A 21,810-nucleotide genomic window follows, 5' to 3' on the forward strand; every position below is an offset into this window, starting at 1 on the left:
CTACTTCTATAAAATCTTTATGCAAGGATGGAATTTTGAAAATTTAAAATCAGATTGAAAGTGAAACAGATGTGTTATCTGCCTGAATATTTTGGGATACTAGGCTGGGTTTATTTTTATTTTTTATATAATTTACAAATGTGTTGAAATCACTCTCGAGAACTAATGATTAAAATTTTGGATTAAAGACCTCTTTATATCTAACCCTGCTCTCTGAGTGGCCCATTATCTCACCAAGGTCAAAAGATATTCTCTACACATTATCTGTTTAGTTGCCAGTGATCTCATTCTAAACTCTAAGTAATTTTTGTTTTAATATCTCAGAGATGGATGTTGAATATCCAAGGGATTTACATTCACAAAAAGACTGGACAGCTGTATTTGGATTAATTAAATCCAACTCTAGAAATTTTGCAAGCAGACATGCATTTTAAGGAGCAACATATGATTTGTTATATATTAAATGGACATTAGAGCAATCCTATAATCCAGGAACAAATGCCTTCCATTCTTAGATGTTCTAGGGCAGTGGTTCCCAACCCTGTCCTGGAGGAACACCAGGCCAATCGGGTTTTCAGGCTAGCCCTAATGAATATGCATGAGAGAGATTTGCATATGATGGAAGTGATAGGCATGCAAATTTGCTTCATGCATATTCATTAGGGCTAGCCTGAAAACCCAATTGGCCTGGTGTTCCTCCAGGACAGGGTTGGGAATCACTGCTCTAGGGGACCCCATTTAGGATATGTTTATTTATTTATTTTGCTTTCTAACCTGTCCTCCCCAAAACTCAGAACATTCACAATGCAGACATTATACAAAAACGGGGACATTACAGGTCTTAGGGAAGAAGGTATGACGGGAGAAAATTGTTGAAATTTCACAGAGACTAAGTTTGAGATTGGTCATTAAATACAGGGGCACAAAGGCGGGTTACAGAAAGGGGGAGGCAGTCTCTCAGTCTGTTTAGATGAAAAGCAAGGTCTTCGCTGTTCTCCGGAAAGTATGGTCTTCGCTGCTCTCCGGAAAGTCATCAATGAGATCTGAGATCTTTATCTGATTAGGCAACTGGTTCCAGAGCTAAGGGATGAAATGACTATTAGTGTTTCTGGGTTATTTCCATCTAGAGGGATTTTCTATAGAGGATGCACAGTAGTCTTTCTGCGGTTGAGCAAAGGGGGCGATTAGAGGTGTACTGGTGCAGTTTGGAAGCTATATATGTAGGGGTTATGTTGTGGAATCTTTTGTGAGCTATTACTAGAGCTTTGAAGATGCAGCGTTTCCCGATAGGTAGCCAATGTTCTGCTTGGAGAACTGGAGAGGTGGGGGTCACAGTAGTTGAGGCCGTATAGGAGTCGAATTGCTGCATTTTGGACCTGCTGAAGCCGTTAGAGTTCCTTTGTGGTGATGCCGTTGAAGAGAGTTGCAATAGTCTAGTCTAGAAAATACATAGGCGTGGATGAGCTGGATTAAGTTGGGTTTGGAGAGGTAAGGCTTAATCCTTTGGAGTTGTCGAAGGTAACAGAATGAGGTGGATAGTACTTGTGAAATGTGGGCTGAGAGGGATAGGTGGCCATCCAGTATCACCCCAAGGCTGCATACTTGTTCCTTTGCTGTTAGGGAGGTTGACTCCCAGGTTAATGTCTAGCAGGTGAAATTGGTGCTTCTCTTTCTGATCCAAAGGAATTCAGTTTTAGAAGCGTTCAAGCTGGAGTTTGTTGGCTGTCATCCAGCTCTAATTCGGAGAGGCAGTTTTGGAGATTGGAGAGACGGGATGATTAGTTTTCACCCAACAAGGTAATTGGTCAGTCATCTCCAAGAACCATGTAGCCACAAGGCAGTACAAGCCAATATACTGCATTAGAGTGGATTTTAATGTTGTGTTTGTGAGCAATATCTATGATTGGTCTAATGTAGAGGTTTAAAAGGTAGAGGGGATAATAGGGCACCTTGGGGGACTCCGTATTTGATGGGTTTGAGATCAGACTTGCTTGGGCCTAGTAGTACAGTTTGAGTTCTTTGGTGGAGGAAGGAGGTGAACCATTTGTGGGCGGAGTTCTTGATTCTGAGGTCTGTAAGTCAGTGTAATAGGAGTTGGTGAAGGATTGTGTCGAAGGTTGCGCTTAAGTCGAGTAGCTGTCATCAATGATATCCAGGACAGACTCTGTGCTATGTCCTGCTCAGAAGCCAGATTGGAAGGGGGATAGGACCAGGGTTCCCTTCTCTTCTAAGAATGGCAGTAGATGGTGTAGAACTATCCTTTCCAGGAGTTTGAAGGCAAAACGGAGGATGGAGACTGGTTGGTAGTTGCCGGGGATATTTGGGTCTAGGGTGGGCTTTTAGAGGGTAGGTTTGATAATGGCTGATTACCAGCTGTGAGGGATCTTCCCTGTAGCTAGGGAGGTGTTTATGATGGGGAGGAGGATTCTGCTAGGGCATCTGCTGTGGATAGATGGAAGCTAGACGGGCAGGGGTCAAGGATAGTGTTGGAGGGTCTGAGCTTTTTCAGGGTTTCAAGAAGCTTCTTGTGTGTGGCCAGGTGTAACTAGGAGAGGGTTCTATTTGGTACCATTTCAGGAGTGTGTGGGTAGGGGATTTGGGGGGAGCTTCTGCTAGGGGTGGTATCGAGTTTGTTGCGGATGTCATCAATTTTGGTCTGGAAGAAGTCAGAGAGGTTTTTCGATGTCCAGGTTAGTGGGGTTGCTGTTTCTGTCTCTCTGGGCGGCAGTGAAGAGGTGGTTTATCAGGGTGAATAGGCGTTTAGATCTATTTGGAACTCTGTAGGAGTTGTTTGTAGTATGTTTTCTTAGCTTTTAGGATGGCAGTTTTGTAGGAGGCTGAGAGGTTTTTCCAGTAGGTCTTAGGGCTCCTTTTATCAAGCTGCGGTAGGCGGTTAACGCGCGGAATACCGCATGTTCAACCACCTGCCACGCTAGTTGCTAACGCCTCTGTTAGTTTTTTGGTGTGCCACGGGGGTTAGCGTGTGATGAAATGTCCAACGCGCTAACCCCCGTAGTGCACCTTGATAAAAGGAGCCCTTAGTCTCCTTGTTTTGGTTCTTGACCCACTGCCTCTCAGCTTGGTGTAGTGTTCTTTTGAGGGTTCAAAGATTGCTGGTGAACCAGGGGCTGGAGGCTTGTTGGTGGTAAGTTGGGCTGTTCTCTTCCGGGCCAAGCCATTGTAGAGGGACTGGATTCTTGAGTGCCAGGTGGTGGCAGCCACGTCGATGGAGTCGGAATGTTGGTCGCAGGTATTACTGAGGTCTCTGATGCCAACGGCCATGATTTGAGGATCGACTAAGTCTCTGATCTGAGTTTGTATGGTTTTAGGGGGGTCCATTGGGTGGGATGTGGGTCATGGGTCGCTGTGCGAGGGAGTTGGAATAAAATGAGATGGTGGTCTGACCATGGCACTGGGGTGACCACACAGTTCACCCATCAGGATTGTGTGTTAAGGTCTTTGTGTATGAAGAGTAAGTCTAGAGTATTATCGGCTGTGTGTGGGGGTGGATATTGCTTGGTGGAAGCCCAAGTCTGTTATGCAGGATAGGAAGTCCTGACACATTCCAGAGGTTGAGGGATAATCTGGGAAGTTGAAGTCTGCTAAGATGGTCACATATTTGATGAAGTCAAGGAGGATTTCAAGGGCCTCCATGGGGGAGTTGAGCGCTCTGTACATCAGGATGAAGGTGATCTTGTCCTTGGGCCTATTGTGAAGGCTAGGGCTTCTAGTGAGGGGTGGGTGATAGAGTCTAATAATCTCAGTGAGGTGGATGACTTGATGATGGCTGCTATTCCACCACCCCTTTTGGTGGGGTGGGAACAGGGCTAAGGCTTGGTAGCCAGTTTTCTGTGATCATAAGGGCATCCCAGCCTTTGTCTTGGGTCAGGTTGTGGAGGGTGGTGGATTTGTTTGCAGCTGATCTGGGATTGATGAGGGCTAGTGAGAGTGAAGTTGTCAGTTGGGGGGGATGGGGACGAGGTTTAAAGGGTTCCTGGTGTGGTGGCTCTTTTGTTGTGAGCATAATTCACCATACTTGCCTTGACCTGTGATAATTGTGATGAAGTATATGGTTGCTAGCATGTTGGGTTTGCAGAGGTATAAGTGGTTAAGTGGTAGTTGCCATTGTGTGTTGCTGCTCCCTACTTGGGGGGTAAGGGTGGTGGGGGTATAAGGTTGGGGGCATTGTGGTTCGGTGGATGGTTGGAGGGTCAGATGAGAGAAGAGAGGTATGTTAGCTTGAGGTGTTATTGTTGCAGGTGAGAGGGTGAAGTCGCTGGAAGGTCGTCTTGAGGTGTTTGGCGACCTTTGAATGCAGATGTAGGTACTTGGTTTGGTTCCTTAGTATCTTCGTAACACACCAAGAACCACACAAACCCTTTGGCAGGGCTTGTCGGTAGAAGAGGCCCACCTGCTTTTGACCCTACAAAAGGCCGTCTGGGCAGGCAAGGTCGGCAGTGCCAGGGGAAGGATTTCCCGCCGAAGCTGCTGGGTGGCTGGGTGGTGCGGCGTGGAGGGAAGCAGGCGAAAGGCTTCTCTGCCTTCACGCTGTGCTGCAGGGTGTCCTGGGCCGATGATCCTGGCCTTTTAAACGGCCGTCTGGGCAGGCGAGGTCATCAGTGCTGGGGTTTCCCGCCGAAGCTGCTTAGTGGCTGGATGGTGCGGCGTGGAGGGAAGCAGGAGAAGCATCCATTAACAACTCAAATGCCAAACCTCAAAATGTTATTTAGCATACTTCTTAAGCTAAAGTAGCAATATAATTTGATGAGCAGGGCTTCCCAAATAGCACTGTAATCTTTTTAAAAAGGAACAGCATTTTCTGTCCTCACCTTTTTCTTGCTTCAGCTGTGACCACTCTAAAAAGACAAGATGCAGCATTGTCTGGGGACAGATTCATATAAAGATGATGAACATGTCGTATTCGTGGGACAAGAAATAAATCTACGGTATTGATCTCATGTAAGGAAAAAGTGTAAGCGATCATAAGGGGGACTTCATATCTTGCAAGAGCTACACAAAACCAATGTCCAACCGACTTTCTTTCATGAAATCTGGTCATGCAGCAAGAATTTCACTTGTACAGTATTGATTTGCAGTATTAACCCCTCTCTGTTTTTTTCCCCTCCCCAGCTTTCCTTTCCATAAATTGTATTTCTCCCCCTCTTCCCTTTTGTTCCTCCAGTGACCACAACATGGTATGGCTCAACCTCAGAAAAGGCTTCTCTAAATCAAACACAGCAACGAGGGTCCTCAACTTTAGGGAGGCAGATTTCGACCACATGAGAGACTTTGTCCATCAAGAGCTGCAAAACCATGCAGAAACTGACAATCCGGAAACTATGTGGTCAAATCTAAAATCCATCCTGAACGAAGCATCTAGCCGCTACGTAAAAACAGTAAGCAAACGCCGGAGAAACAAAAAACCACAATGGTTCAACAAGGAAATTTCGGACCTCATTAAAATGAAAAAAGAAACATTTATCAACTACAAACATCTTGGGAAAAGGGAGGCAAAAGAAGACTACCTGGCCAGATCTAAGGCTGTCAAAAAGGCAGTCAGGGAAGCCAAACTTCAAACAGAGGAAGATCTAGCACGGAACATTAAAAAAGGGGACAAATCCTTCTTTAGGTACATTAGCGACAGGAAGAGAAACAAAAATGGAATAGAACGCCTTAGGCAATCAGATGGAAACTACGCAGAATCTGATACTACCAAGGCAGAACTGCTAAACGAATACTTCTGCTCAGTATTCACCTGTGAAGCGCCGGGAGATGGTCCACAACTACAAATAAGAGACAGCCAAAATGACCTGTTTCGCGATTACGAATTTACACCTAGTAGCGTCTACCACGAACTTTCAAGACTCAAAGTTGACAAAGCCATGGGGCCAGACAATCTACACCCCAGGGTACTCAGAGAGCTGAGTGAAGTTCTGGCTGAACCACTATCTGTACTCTTCAATCTTTCCATGCGCACGGGAAAAGTACCCCTAGACTGGAAAACAGCTAACGTAATTCCACTCCACAAAAAGGGATGCAGAACAGAGACAGGAAATTACAGACCGGTGAGTCTTACATCCATAGTGTGCAAACTCATGGAAACACTGATCAAACAGGAACTTGACAAAATTCTAGACGAAGAAAGTTTACGTGATCCACATCAACACGGATTTACCAGGGGAAGGACCTGCCAATCTAATCTGATTGACTTCTTTGATTGGGTGACCAGACATCTGGATGCCGGTGAGTCCCTTGACGTGATATATTTGGACTTCAGCAAAGCTTTTGATAGCGTCCCACACCGCAGGCTGTTGAACAAACTAAAATCAATGGGATTAGGGGATACATTCACTACATGGGTAAAGGATTGGCTAGATGGTAGGCTTCAAAGGGTGATGGTAAACGGTACCCCCTCCAAAACGTCAGCAGTGATGAGTGGAGTACCTCAGGGCTCCGTCTTAGGGCCGATTCTATTCAATTTATTCATAGGAGATTTAACCCAAGGACTTAGAGGAAAAGTATCACTGTTTGCCGACGATGCCAAACTATGCAACATAGTTGGCAAAAGCAGTGTGCCTGACTTTATGACGCAGGACCTAAGACAGCTCGAGCAGTGGTCATCAACTTGGCAGCTAGGCTTCAATGCTAAAAAATGTAAAATAATGCATCTAGGCAAAAAAAATCCACACAGAACTTACACACTAAATGGTGAAACCTTGTCTAGGACCACGATGGAACGTGATTTAGGAGTGATCATTAGCGACGATATGAAGGCTGCCAATCAAGTAGAGAAGGCTTCATCCAAGGCAAGACAAATGATGGGCTGTATCCGTAGGGGTTTTGTCAGCAGAAAACCTGAAGTAATAATGCCACTGTACAGATCCATGGTGAGACCTCATCTCGAGTATTGTGTTCAATTCTGGAGACCACACTACCGAAAAGATGTGTTGAGAATTGAGTCGGTTCAGCGAATGGCTACCAGGATGGTTTTGGGGCTCAGGGATCTCACGTATGAAGAAAGGTTAAAAAAACTGCGGATGTACTCATTGGAGGAGCGAAGACAGAGAGGAGACATGATTGAAACCTTCAAGTATATTACTGGGCGTATAGTGGTGAAAGATGATATCTTCAGTCTTACAGGGCCCTCGGTAACCAGAGGACACTCGCTGAAAATCAGAGGAGGGAAATTTCAGGGTGATGCTAGGAAGTACTTCTTCACCGAAAGGGTGGTCGATCATTGGAACGAGCTGCCTCAGCGGGTGATTGAGGCCAGCAGCGTGTTAGATTTCAAGAGGAAATGGGATATTCATGTGGGATCTCTAGGAGAGTAAGAATCAGGGAGTGGGTCACTGGTATGGGCAGACTCGATGGGCTATGGCCCTTTTCTGCCGTCAATTTCTATGTTTCTATGTTTCTATAAAAAGTCATATGTATATAGTATGCTCAATTGTACTGTTAAATTATTTTTAAACATTTTACTGTACACCACATAGATTTTTTTTTTTATATAGGCGGACTATCAAAACCTAATAAACTTGAAACGTTATACAGTGCTTGTCAATCTTTTTTTGTGGCTGTGACCCCCATAAAATCACCACCAAATAAAACCGACTCCCTGGAGATGCAGAATAATGAATGATGCACCTATAGAGCATCCATCCGAGTTATAACCCCAAATACAGGTTTTGTGACCCTATCTGGGGTTCTGGCCTACAGTTTGAGAAGCTCTGCTCTAACCTAAGACTTAACTGCAGGAAAATACTCAAGATCTGCAAAGTAAAAAGGACTCTAAAGCAGTGATATTCAACCTGGCCAGTTTGTTTTTCTAGATATCTACAATTAGTATGAATGAGATGGACTGCATATCAAGAAAAATTTGCATGCACTGCCATCTTATGCATATTAATTGTGGATATCTTTTTTTTTTGTTTAAATCTTATTAATTTTTCAAAGTTAACAAAAATGCAGTACAGTATTTACACAAACATTATTCATATATGCATTTATAATCAATCAAAATTCCCACAAGATAAGAAACCCCCCCCACCCAACCAATACCTTGCAAGAGAATAAAACCATGACAAATATCCCTCTCCCACCCTCCCTCCCCCTGGGTATGTGTGAAATATACCAACAGGATCAAAGGGGAAAAACCCCCCAATTACAACACATCCATAAAAGATATCAAAGGGCCCCAGATTAACTTAAATCTCTTAGTATGACCCATTATATCTGCATTCATTTTTTCAAATCTGTAAGTTAAGCATAAACTTGCCCACCAAAAATTAAAGTTAAGGCGATCCCAGTTCTTCCATATCTTGAAAATCCAACTGGCCAGGTGGTCCCTGAGAAATGGGTTGAAAATTGCTGCTCTACCGCAGGCTTGTCAAAGTTCAGTCTGAGGCTGCAAACAGGTCAGGTTTTCAGGATACTAATGACATGCATACGAGATTTTCATATCCATTGTCTTCACTATAATGCATATTCATTAAGGATATCTTGTTTGCAGCCCTCTAGGACTGAACTTCCATAGGCCTGTGCCAGAGCTTTCAGACACCACTGGAGTGTGTGGCACAGTGGTTGGATCTACAGCCTCAGCACCCTGGGGTTGTGGGTTCAAACCCCACGCTGCTCCTTGTGACCCTGGGCAAGTCACTTAATCCTCCATAGCCCCAGGTACGTTAGATAGATTGTGAGCCCACCAGGACAGATAGGGAAAATGCTTGAGTACCTGATTGTAAAAACCGCTTAGATAACCTTGATAGGCGGTATATAAAATCCTAATAAACTTGAAACTGCAGCACAGGTCATCGGGAAAAAAAAAAAAGGATGAGCCTGGCAAGGAGAGTCAACACTTTTTTGGAGGGACCAAAGAAACCCATATCAAACCTCACCCCTAAGCTCTCTAGTTGCTTTTATTGTTTGAAGTTTGAGCTCCAGTGGCCCACTCCATTCCACTGTGCAGTCTCTATCTTCTTAGGAAAGGTTTACTGGGCTGGCACAGCACTCGGATCATACAAACCCAGAACTTACCGGCAAAGATTTTATTCTTCTTATTGGCAAGTTAGTGCTGCAAAAAGAAGCGACAATCAATCACTGACAAAACACTGGAAAAAAACAGAATAGTACTGTAGTTCAGAAACCTTGCTTCAGTAATACTCACCTGATAACATTCCCAGATTCAAGGACAGCCTTCTCAAAACTGAAAAACATGACATACAAAAACTATAGTTGGTCAGTCATCTCCAAGAACCATGTAATAATAATAATAATAACTTTATTTTTTGTATACCGCAATACCATAAAACAGTTCAGAGCGGTTTACAGGAGAAGAGACTGTACATTTATAGCGAAGATGCAGAGTCAGATTAACCAGGGTAAAGTAACCAGTAACAGTAACAATTAAAATTAAAAAGTAAGATAGGTACTTAGAAATTCCCTTACTGTCCCGAAGGCTCACAATCTAACTAAAGTACCTGGAGAATAACAAAGAAGTGAAAAATAGAGATAGAGGAAAAATAAGAAATAAACATTCTAACAAGACTACATTGATCTAAAATACTTTGGAAGGATGAAGAGAGGAGAGAAAGGAATATATACAGTTACAAGGGAGTGCAGGATGAGGATAATAAGATCCAGGGAAGAAGAGGTATATAGGTGAGGAAGGCAGTGCAAGCCAATATACCGAAAGACCAACACAAACAAAACAGTATCAAAACAGATAATGGATTACCAGTTACAGAAAAAGAAACCAGAATGGGATTAATGCAGAACATTAGCATATGGAAGTTCCCTGTTACTATCTCTTTATTTCTTTTAGTTGAAACATTGTTTCTACTTACTTTATCATAGAATAAAGTTGCTTTTTTCTCTGCAGACACCTTCAAGCCCTAGGAGCTACAGTATAACATCTCCCAGCGTGGTTTTACTTTTTTTCTTCACACAAAGCTCCTATTTCCTAGAGGAAGTCTAGATCCATGCCCATTTCTTTCCCTTTTTTCTTCCTTTTGAGGTGGGTTGGCAAGAAAGGAAGGATAAAAGTACCCTGGTTCTTCTGAACAAGAAGCTAAGACAACATCAGCCAGTGACCAAAATGCCCCCCCCCCTATCTCAGGACTCCCAACTTCCATCTTCAGGTCAGGTTAATGCTGCCAATTACCATCTGCTGAAGACAAAGCCCTGAAGAACTGTGCAGTATATAGTACCCCATACAGGGTGAAAGCAATAAAAGATTAGGTTTTTACTTGGATAATATTCTGTTGATCATATACAGGAGTCTGTACCTTAGGTGTTATTATTCATCTATAGTCGCAAACTGTGCAGAAGGATATCAATCACATCTTTCAGTTCCTCCCCTCATCCAGTGGAGTATAGTGCCCTCCTTAGTTTGTACCAAAGCAACTGAACACCACTGAAACAACAGAAGAGGGGCAAGGGGGAACTTCCCCAGAGATATCATACATTATCTGTTCTGCAACTTCTGAAAAGAATAATTAACATGAACTTGCAACTTAGCTGTATCAAGGAACCAACCTGCTGTGGGCAACTAGCACTAGCATCCCTGTATAAGGAGCCCTGAGGCTCAACACACTCGTTATTTTTCTTAGGAATTTTTCCTACTTGGTTATCCAACTGACAGGAGAAAAACTCCAGTGTTGGACGCCAGCAATGTCTGAGGAAGAAAGCAGGTGAAGTGCAACACTGACAGGGCAGGTGGCACAGACGCCTGCATATGATTAACAGAAAGATTATCCCGATAAGAACAAAATCTCATATTCTGTTATATCAACACAGGACTCTGAACCTTAGGTGATAAACCAGAGCAGTGCAGGGATAGACAAATGAGCCTACCCTTAAAACAGAGGACCCAAAAGCAGCGTCCTCAGGAGCCTCCATATCCACTCTGTAGAACTTTGTAAAGGTAAGGAGAGTAGACCAACTAGCAACTCTACAAATCTCTTCGGGAGGAACTGACTGGGATTCCACCCAGGAAGATGGCACATTTCTGATCAAATGCACCTTGAGAGAAATCAGAGGATGTCTTCCACAGGCAATGTACACTGACGAAATTGCCATGCAAATCCATCTAACAGAAGTCTTGAAAGCTGATCTGCCTTGTCATGGCAGGACAAAAAGGGTCTGAGAGTTGAGAATCATTGGTTCTTTCCAGGTAGAGCAGTAAAAACAAAAATTCACAACTCTTCATACATCTAAGCCTCTGCAATATCCTATCCTGCTTGGCTGAACCCATAGGGTGAAAAGCAGGCAAATGAATCTCTTGGTTGACATGAAAGGCTGACATCACCTTTAGAAGGAAAGAAGGCACCGTACGCAGTGCAACTCCAGCCTCTATAAGCTTGAGGAAAGGCGCTCTGCAAGAAAGAGCTTACAATTCCTAGCTTGTCTTGCTGAAACTGCCACCAGAAATACAGCCTTCCAAGATCCAGCAAACACGCTTCTTGCAGAGGCTCATATGGAGGCTTAGAAAGGCCCTTTAAGATGACATTAAGATTTCATGACAAGCTCTGTGCTTTTTCGGTCAATTTGAAGAGGAGGGCCTGTCCATTTCAGCCTTGCGTAAGGCGCTGTGTTTTCTTGCTCTGCCTTGATCGTGGGAGTCTTTATGTGTTCGGTGGGCTCCAAAGTTGGGCTTGAGGCCAACTGATTTAGATATGGGATATCTTATTAAGCGTATCCTGACCCTTTCTGTCTCGGCTGAACTTAATTTCGAGTGCTGCATCAAGCTATCTTACGAGGGTTCAATTATTTCACTCCGGTTTCACAGAGTCGGCGCAGTGCGAGAAATGTACTGGTGCACCTAAGTCTTTTCTCCATGCTTTTTGGAGATGCCCAGTGGTCAGGGCTTTCTGGAGACAAGTGGTACGTTATTTGGAGCTTTTGTTAGGCCGTTCTATACCTCTTACTCCGGTGGAGTTTCTTTTAGATACATATGAAGCTTTTCGATTTCCCCCCTGTTGTTGGCCGGCTCTTTTTACGCAAGGCAGGGTTGGTAGCTAAGAAAATGATATTGGGGGAGTGGGTTTCAGATCGCGCGCCTTCTTATTGGGCTTGGTGCAACCGTCTGCATACTTTGATGTTGCTTGAGAGGGGTCGGGTGCGTCATTCCTTGCAACAATCTAAGTTTTTTTTTGCAGGTCTGGGGTTCTTATATATACTCCTTGCCTCATAGAACTTGTAGTATGATCCTTAATACCTTGCCTGTTTAATTTGCCTTCACACCGTGCTGCAGGGTGTCCTGGGCCGGCGAGGCAGTCGGTGCTGGGGTTTCCCGCCGAAGCTGCTGGGTGGCTGGATGGTGCGGCGTGGAGGGAAGCAGGAGATGCATCCATTAACAAGTCAAATGGCAAACCTCAAAATGTTATTTAGCAAACTTCTTAAGCTAAAGTAGCAATATAATTTGAGGAGCGGTGAGGGGTTGGCGGTTTTGGGGTGGCCTTTCCCTGGCCTGGCTTATTTTGTGTTTTTGTTTTGGGGGGGTTTTCTTCTTTTTTTAAACTTTTGTGTGTATGTGTGTGGGGGGGGGGGGAGGGGGAGCGGAGGCCCTATGCATGAGTCCAGGGCCCTGAGTGTCCAGCTTTTAGTTTGGTCTTGTTCAGGCCTCTTTCCTCCTGCCTGCAGCTTTTTTCTTCTGTCATTTCTTGTGCGTGGTTCTTCTGACAGTTCGATATTCATTGGTATATTCTGGTTTATCTTGTTATAAAGGGTGGGGTGTAGGGAGGTGGGGCTGGGATATTGGGATCAGGGGATACATGCTGTATAGTTCTTGAACGACTGTTATTATCTGTTTTTCTGGTTTGTTAAATAAAAATTGTCTTAAAGTAAGATTTCATGACAGAAAAGGCTGGTGCAATGGAGGACGCAATCTAAGCACCCCCTTCAAGAACCGGGCAACGTCTGGATGAGAAGCCAACAACAGCTTTCCTCTTTGAGCCCAGCCCAGAAGTACAAGAGGCTGACCACCTGGACTTTAAGAGATGACATCACATGAACTCTCTCTAGCTCAGCTTGAAGAAATGCCAGGATTACAGAAATTGGCGCCTCGAAAGGCTCTATCTGTTCCCCAGTGTGCCAGATCTGGAAAGCCTTCCAAGCCTTAGCGTAGGCTGCAAACATTGAAGGCTTCTTTGCTGAAAGGAGAGTCAAGACTACCACCTCTGAATAACCTTTTGGTTAGCTCCAAGCAATCAAGAGCCATGCCATTAAGACCAAAGTGCTCCAGATTCTCCATGGGAACTGGACCCTGATGGAGGATCCCCAGATGGAACAGCAGTTTGAGATATCTGTCTCATTGTAGCTGCACTAGATTTGCATACCAAGGCTGACGGGGCCAGTCCAGAGCTACCAGTATCACCAAGACCCAGATGATTCTTGATTCTGTATATGATCCAGACCACCATGGGCCACAGTGGAAACACAGGAGACTGCTGGCCAGGGTTGCACCAATGTGTCCAGCCCCGTGCTTCCTGGTTCGATTCTTCAATTGTAGAAGTGATTCACCTTTGTGTTCTTGACTGAAGCCATTAAAGTCCAATTCTGGTCTTCTCAGCACTATAGAATGAGATTGAACACTCTTGGGGACATAGACCACTCCTCCCCTGGGTCCAGAGTCTGCCAGCTGAGAAAGTCAGCCTGAACATTCTCTATTCCTACTACATGGGCCATGGAGAGTGTCTGTAGATGCTTTTCCACCCACTTGAACAGTATCTAGTCCTCCAGGAACAATGTGGCACTTCTGATTCCCGTCTGTTCACAGGCTACCACAGTGGCATTTTTGGAGAAAACTGACCACCTTTCCTGCCAGTGAACTCTCCAATTCCCTCAATGCTAGCCAAATGGTTCAGAGTTCCGGACAATTTGTAGACCAATTTCTCAGTGATGGGGTTTCAAAGGCCCTAAAGCAGGCGAACCTGGAAATGGGCCCCCCAGCCAAATAAGTTGACATCAGTCATTAGAGTCACCCATGAGGTGATCCAGAGGGCAATGCCCTTCAATAAGGAGTCCTCTTGGAGCCACCAGCATAAGCTGCTCCTTACTTTCCCTATCCAGGGGAGTTGTAGTTGGAGAGAATCTTGCTGCAGGGACCACCTGGAGAGCAGGGAATCTTTGAGGGGATACATATGCATTCTTGCCCAGGGGACTACTTCCAGAGTGGCTGCCATCGAGACCAAAACCTGAAGGTAGTGACACGCCATGGGATTCAGCATGTTTAGATATGTGTGATTTGTTTCCTGCGCTTCTGTTTGGGATGCTCTGGAAGAAAGACTTGGCCGGTCACCATGTTGAAGTGGATTCCAAAATAGTCCATGCACTGAGTAGGCTCTAGTTGACTCTTCCTGAAGTTCACTATCCAACCGAGACTCTGTAGGAGATCCACCACTTGTCGCCCTCCGATCTTGAGGGTGATCTGATTAGCCAATTGTTCAAATACAGTTGTACTTGTATCTCCATCCTGTGGAGGTGAGCTGCCACAACCACCATCACCTTGATGAATGTGTGTGGGGCCGAAGCCAACACAAAAGGGAGCACCACAAACTGGAAATGCCTTTGAAGAACATGGAATCTCGGATATTTTCTGTGGTTCTGGAAAATGGGAATGTGAAGGTAGGCCTCTGTCAGATCTGGGTAGGCTAGGAATTCCCACAAAGCTACCGCTGCAATGACTGACCAAATTGTCTCCATGCAAAAACAGAACTTTCAATGCCACATTTACGGATTTCAAATAAAGGATCAGTCTCCAGTCTTATGTGCCTTTTTTTAGGCACTATGAAGTATAAGGAGTATCTGCCAGAGCCTCGATTTTTCGAGAACTGGTTCTATGGCTTTTCTGGAGGGGAAATTGAACAGATCTAGAGGATGATAGAACTCAATCTTGTGACCTTCTCAAAGAATATGCAGGACCCAGTGGTTTGATGAAATCTGCTCACACTCCTTCCAGAATGCTGAGGTTGGTATCTACAATTGCCAAATCCCTATCTGGATCCCTGATAAGACTCTGAATGGAGAACCTGTAAAGTACTGGCGAGAACTACGGGGCCCCCCCCCGGGGGGGGGGAGGGAGAAAAGTAAAAATTGCCTCTGCCTTCACCAGCGGGGTGGCGAGGTCTACCCCAATTGAAAATTGTAACTTTTATCCTTTCCTTCCCAATCTCGCGTTTGTTTACGACATAAGAATATTGTTAAATGTGTACCTCCTTTATCTTACTATATTTTTGATTTGTACATCGCTTAGTGATTCTAATAGGCGATTTATCAAATTTTATTAATAAACTTGAAACTTGATCCGCCACAATGGCTATAAGGTCAGCCAAGATTTTGCCAAAGAGCATCAGTCCCTTAAAGGGCAGTCTGCTTAGTGTAGCTTTGGAGTGTGAATCACCTGCTCACTAATTCAGAGAATCTGGCGGGCAGAAATGGCGTATGCTGATACCTTGTTCATAAGAGAGAGCATCTGCCAAGTAATCTACTCCTTCCATCAGCAGCTAGAGACAGACGCCCTCCTCCTCAGGACTCCGCCTTAACCTAGTGTGACAGGCACATGTCACAAAGGAGGCTGTTCTGCTGCTTTGATCCCCAAAGCTAGCACTTCAAATTGCCTTTTAAGGACCACATTCTAGATCCTTTGTGTTCATCCCACGCTTCTTTGAACTCAGAAACAGTTTTACTCTCCACCACCGTGCTCCCGAGAGAGGTGGTGGAGAGTAAAACTGTGACTGAGTTCAAAGAAGCGTGGGATGAACACAAAGGATCTAGAATCAGAAAATAAGATTAAATATTGAACTAAGGCAAATACTGGGCAGACTGCATGGTCTGTGTCTGTATATGGCCGTTTGGTGGAGGATGGGCTGGGGAGGGCTTCAATGGCTGGGAGGGTGTAGATGGGCTGGAGTAAGTCTTAACAGAGATTTCGGCAGTTGGAACCCAAGCACAGTACTGGGTAAAGCTAAGAAGAAAAAATAAAAAAAAATTTAAATTGAATCAGGTTGGGCAGACTGGATGGACCATTCGGGTCTTTATCTGCCGTCATCTACTATGTTACTATGTGATCCTGTGCATCCTTTAGCATCACTCCTCCCCTTGCTAGGAAGGGAGGTATGCTTGGTCATTTTAGCCACCGTAGAATTCACATTCAGCTGAGAAAACAGCTGTTGGGACTCCAGAGCCATAGGGTAGAATCTGGTCATAGCCTTTGCCACCTTCAGGGAACCTGCTGGGGATTTCCAATGATCAGTGACCAGCAAGGTAATGTCCGGTTGCACAGGGAAAAAGGAGATCTGAGCATTGCAAGGTGGATGGCCATTGGGGTTTCAACTTTAATTCACTGAGCACATCCAAAACACGTGTGATGGTAGCAGACTTGAACAGTCACCACACCAAGGGGTTGTCCCCTTAGTTGACAGCAAATATCATTACCCTATTCCCAGTCCCAGCTAGGGACCCCAAATCATCCAAGGGAGTAGCTGAGCCATAGTATATAAAAGCATAGAGATGGAGCTCCTATCCTGCTCCAATTGGTCACTGATGCTTGGGGCCGGCTTTATCCAAGGCAGAGACACCCTCAGGGGAGGGAACTCTCCCTGGTTCAATGCTGATGCACCCCCAAGGCAGAGCAACGCTTCTTGAACCCATCAAATAAGCTTTTCACAAGAGATTCAAAAACTCTGGGGTAAGTCCCTGAACAGGTAGCCCTATGAACACCTGCAGGACCTCTGACTGGGCAGATAGACAAGGGTGACCCAATCGACATCGTATATCTAGATTTTCAGAAGGCGTTCGACAAGATTCTGCATGAACGTCTACTTCGAAAAATTGCAAACCGTGGAATCGAGGGTCATATACTCACGTGGATTAAAAACTGCTTGGCGGATAAAAAACAGAGAGTGGGAATGAATGGACAATACTCGGACTGGAAAAGCACCATGAGTGGAGTGCCGCAGGATTTGGTGCTTGGGCCTATGCTCTTCAATGTATTTATAAACCACTTAGAAATTGGCACGGCAAGTGAGGTGATTAAATTTGCGGATGATACAAAGTTATTCAGAGTAGTGAGGACACAGAAGGATTGCGAAGACCTACATAGAGATATACGCTCGAAGAATGGGCTGCGAAATGCAAATGAGGTTCAATGTGGATAAGTGCAAGGTGATGCATGTCGGTAACAAAAATTATATGCATGAATACAGGATGTCCGGTGCTATACTTGGAGAGAGCCCCCAGGAAAGAGACTTGGTACTTGTAGACAAGTCAATGAAACCGTCCGTGCAATGTGCCGAGGCGGTGAAAAGGGCAAACAAAATGCTAGGAATGATTAAGAAGGGGATCACAAACAGATTTGAGAAGGTTATCATGCCGCTGTACTAGGTCAAGATATGCCCCCACCTGGAATACTGCGACCAACACTGGCACATGAAAAAGGACATAGCGCTACTCAAAAGGGTCCAGAGAAGAGGGACAAAAATGGTTAAGGGACAGGGGGAGTTGCTGTACATTGAGAAGCTAGAGAAACTGGACCTCTTCTCCCTTGAGAAGACAGAGGGGGCATGATCGAAACATTCAAGATATTGAAGGGAATTGACTTAGTAGAAAAAGAGATTGTTCACCCTCTCCAAGGTGAAGAGAACAAGAGGGCACTCGCTAAAATTAAAAGGGAAAAGATTCCGTACAAACGCAAGTTCTTCTTTACCCAGAGTGGTAGAAATCTGGAACGCTCTTCTGGAGGCTGTTAAAGGGGAAAGCACCCTTCAGGGATTCAAGAAAAGGTTGGATAAGTTCCTAATGGAACAGAACATACGCCAGTAGGCTAGACTCAAATAGGGCACTGGTCTTTGACCCAAGAGCTGCCGCGTGAGCGAACTGCTGGGCACCATGGACCACTGGTCTGACCCAGCAGTGGCAAATCTTATGTTCTTAATGGCCTCTGCCGCATCCACGTGCTTGCATTTTGTGCCTTCACTGCTTGTGGCTTCCGAGTAGGACTTTTTCCCTGTTGTGCATATCATCTGGGGTTCCCCAGTACTGGAAGACTCAAAGGAGGCTGAGCCTGAAGCTCCCACCCTTTCCCTCATGTGTCCCACAGCACATAAACACACCAACTTCCTTGCCATTAAAAGTGCACAAATACACTTACAAATGGCATGATACAGGAGCAGCTTGGCCCGAGGAGTTCATTTCAGGTGATCCTTAGCCAAACAAGGGGTTTTGAGGCAGATGGAGGCTTTAGAAAAAAAAGGATCCAAGATTGCCACCGCCAGAAAAATTGCAACAAAAACAGCCCATGAGGTTTAAAAAATTCAGAGAAAGGGATTTTGGAGGTGGGGGAACCTAATCATAGCCCCAGAAACCCTTAAAATTTGATTTTCTTTTTTTAAGACACTCTCCTGACCCTCATGATTTTCTGCATAGGAAATAATGAGCTATACTTACTGTTGCTTCTGCTGTGCCCGTCTGCGTCAGCTTTGCTGCAGCCTGCCTGAAGGACTTTTCTGCTTCAAATTCTGCTGGACACTGTCCTCCACTGAAGATCTTCCGGCTGCTAGTCAGAACAGACATCGACTTGAGTATTCCACCCAAAGAGAATTGCGCAACATGATGGGAAGGAGATTAACAAGCTGGCTCCCCGATACCCAAAGGGTTGTTACGTAGGGTTCCCATAGCCTGCGCTTAAGCCTCTGATAAATCAACAGTTGAGCAGGCCCCAAGCTTCAACAGATCACAAAGCGGGCTGGCTCCATAGGTAAACCTAGAGGATGCCCTGTGAACAGCAGCCTGCCCTTGCGGGTCTACATCCTCTCCCAGGCAGAGTAGACCTCAAAAATGTAGACCTCCTAGCACCAAAGCCATGCCAAAAAAGCTGAAAATGCCCGAAAATTAAGAAAAAAAAAAAAAGAGCTGAGCAAAACATTCTCAGTTTGCTTGCAGATGAAAAACACTGGAGAGGCACTATACTCCATTGGATGAAGGGGGGTGGGAAGAGCTGAAAGATGTGATTGACATCCTTCTACACAGTTCACAACTATATATGGATAACACCTAACGTATGAACTCCTGCATTGATATAACAGAACACTTTTTATGTCTATCTGCTGGTAGGAAAGCAAGACCCATGAATCTGAGCTGGCATGGTAGGATGAACGTTGCATTCAAGTCAGAGCTACCACTGGTATTCTCTAGTGAGCTATTTGTGTATTTTTCATTATATTGGCTTAATATTGACTTGTAATGGACTAATGTTTGCTAGTTTATATATAGAAAAAGACTGAAACAGTGTACAGTGGTACCTCGGTTTGTGAGTGCACCGGTTTGCGAGTGTTTTGCAAGACGAGCAAAACATCCGCAAAATCGGCACCTCGGAAACCGAGCGTCTCTCGATTTACGAGCGCCCCCCCCGCGATCTGACACCCTCCCAGGCATCCACCCACCCATCCGATCACATTTCTTACCTCCGTTTGGCACCGGCAGCAATGCACAGGACATGCCAGTGCCGGTACCCGAAGATGTAATTACATCTGCGCATGCTCAAGGCCTTTGGGTTCCCGTTCTCTCCAAGATGCTCAAGGCCCAGCGCAAAGGAGGCAGATCTTTGTGCACCGGCACCAGCATGTCCTGTGCGTTTGTGCTGGTGCCAAACGGGGCCTTGAGCATCTGCGCATGCTCAAGGTCTTTGGGTTCCCGTTCTCTCCGAGATGCTCAAGGCCCAGCGCAAAGGAGGCAGATCTTTGGGCACCGGCATGTCCTGTGCGTTGGTGCCGGTGCCAAACGGGGGTAAGAAATGTGATCTGGTGGGTGGGTGGATGCCTGGGGGATGCCGGATTGCGGCGGGGAGGGGGTGTGATGCGAACGGGGGGGAGGGGTTTGCTGGATCGCAGGGGGGCCTTTATGAGCGGGGGGAGCAATGCCGGTTCTTGGGGGGGGGAATATATCAAAGTGAGTTTCCATTATTTCCTATGGGGAAACTCGCTTTGATATACTAGTATTTTGGTTTACGAGCATGCTTCTGGAACAAATTATGCTCGCAAACCAAGGTACCACTGTAATTTGTCCCTATATAAGGTGAAGGGAAATGAAACAACTGGCTCGCTCCCTCCTTTGGTTACCTTGTCTTCTTTCTCTGTGTGAATATTTGCTGAAACTGTTCAGTCCCTAATAGGAGTTACTAGATGCCCTAAAAGAATCTAAAAGGGCTTCACTGTCACCCAAACTACTACTCATGTTCCCCAGGTTTACAGTCAACTGGCAAAAAGGCAAGATATGAAAATATGAAGCAGCTATGCAGGACTTGGTTAGCTGCTCAAAATTGAACACTAATGAGGAAGAATAATAGGGAATAAGACCATCATGAGAATGAAGGTGAAGACCCCTAAGAGACCCCAAAAGTTATATTTTTTTAAGAGAGACATTGTGCTTATGAACTCAAGCTTCTGAACAATCATATTTCTTACTGTCAGCAAGAAACAATATGCTCTGTAAGAGATTCATCTTTGCTCCAGAAATCTGGCAAGCATCTGCTGACTATTACAACATTGGTTATCTGCTGATGGTAGCAGCCTTGGACATTTTGAGACTTTTCAAGAAGACAAATACAAACAAGATAAACTCAAGCAACAGTACAGGACAAGATGTCCTACCAAAAGTTATCAGAACAACAATCAAGCTCAGAAACGAGGGGGCTTACTCTCAGAAATTATTGAACTTAGTATTAAGAATGCATTGTCAGGGAAAATGGAGAAGAGTCAGATTTGACAATGAGTGACATCATGCTTCAATATGGCTTCGAGATAAATATGCAGACTATACAATCAATAGATATGACAATTCTGGAGACCATACCTAAAAAAAAGAAAAGAATATAAATAAGATAGAGTTGGTCCAGGAAGTAGCCTACTAAAATGGTCAGAGGTCTTCAATATAAGATGTACAGGGACAAAGACCTCAATGTGTACAATTTAGAGGAAAGACAGAAGATGGGAGATACGATAGACATTTAAATACCTACATGGCATAAGTGTGCATGAAATGAGTCTCTTATTGAAAAAAAAACCTCTGGAATGAGAGGGAATAGGATAAAGTGAAGGGATTAAAGATTACTACAGAGTCTAAGGAAATACTTTTTACGGAAAGGGTGGTAGGTGCTTGGAACAGTATCCTGGTAGAGGTGATGGAGACAATGTAACAATGTTCTAATTTGTATAATGCCCAAACTTGGGTGGGATCACATCTTAAACATTAAGACAGAATAAAAACACCAAAATTAAATTATCCTGCAAAAAACAAAACCATCCTTCAATTTTAGGTGCTATTAAAAAAACAAAAACAAGGAATACACAAAAATTAAATTACTTCTAAATTTGTTCTAAATGTACTAAAGTGCACTTAACACTGATGAAAAGATTGCCCCCCAACCCCATTCAAGATTTCCCCTATTGTATATACAGTCAAATCTCGGAGAGTGAGAGCCAGAAGGCCATGAGCATGTGCAGATGCTCAAGGCCATGCAGCAGCCCAGCGCAGAATTTGTAGCAGGATCTTTCAGCACCGGCACGCGTATTTCCTATGGGTTGGCATATGCCAGTGTCTACTGCAGGTAAGGGTTTGGGGGTGGGGTGAGGTGGAAGCCGCAGCACTAGTGGCCTCAGGGGGGTGGAGTGGATCTGTTTTTGGGATGTGGAATGAATCATCCGCGTTTCCCTTACTGCCTAGCGGGAAACTCGTTTTGATATACGAGTGCTTTGGTTTACGAGGATGCTTCTGGAATGAATTATGCTCGCGGATGAGGTTCAGTGTAGATAATTTGCA

The 21,810-nt window shown here is 44.8% G+C and overlaps 1 protein-coding gene across 2 annotated transcripts in view; it reads right to left on the reverse strand.

Annotated features, from left to right (window-relative positions):
- The window catches only part of CDC25A (cell division cycle 25A), a 132,101-nt gene that overhangs the window by 94,963 nt on the left and 15,328 nt on the right, over positions 1 to 21,810 (reverse strand). For both annotated transcript variants that reach the window (XM_033931960.1, XM_033931959.1), the window contains exons 4-5: positions 9,164 to 9,202; positions 9,034 to 9,070 (exon numbers count right to left, since the gene is read on the reverse strand). In XM_033931960.1, coding sequence (XP_033787851.1) covers positions 9,034 to 9,070; positions 9,164 to 9,202 — 76 coding nt within the window. The remainder of the gene's footprint in view (positions 1 to 9,033; positions 9,071 to 9,163; positions 9,203 to 21,810) is intronic.

The sequence above is a fragment of the Geotrypetes seraphini genome, chromosome 2, assembly GCF_902459505.1.
Source record: "Geotrypetes seraphini chromosome 2, aGeoSer1.1, whole genome shotgun sequence".
Lineage (NCBI taxonomy): Eukaryota > Metazoa > Chordata > Amphibia > Gymnophiona > Dermophiidae > Geotrypetes > Geotrypetes seraphini.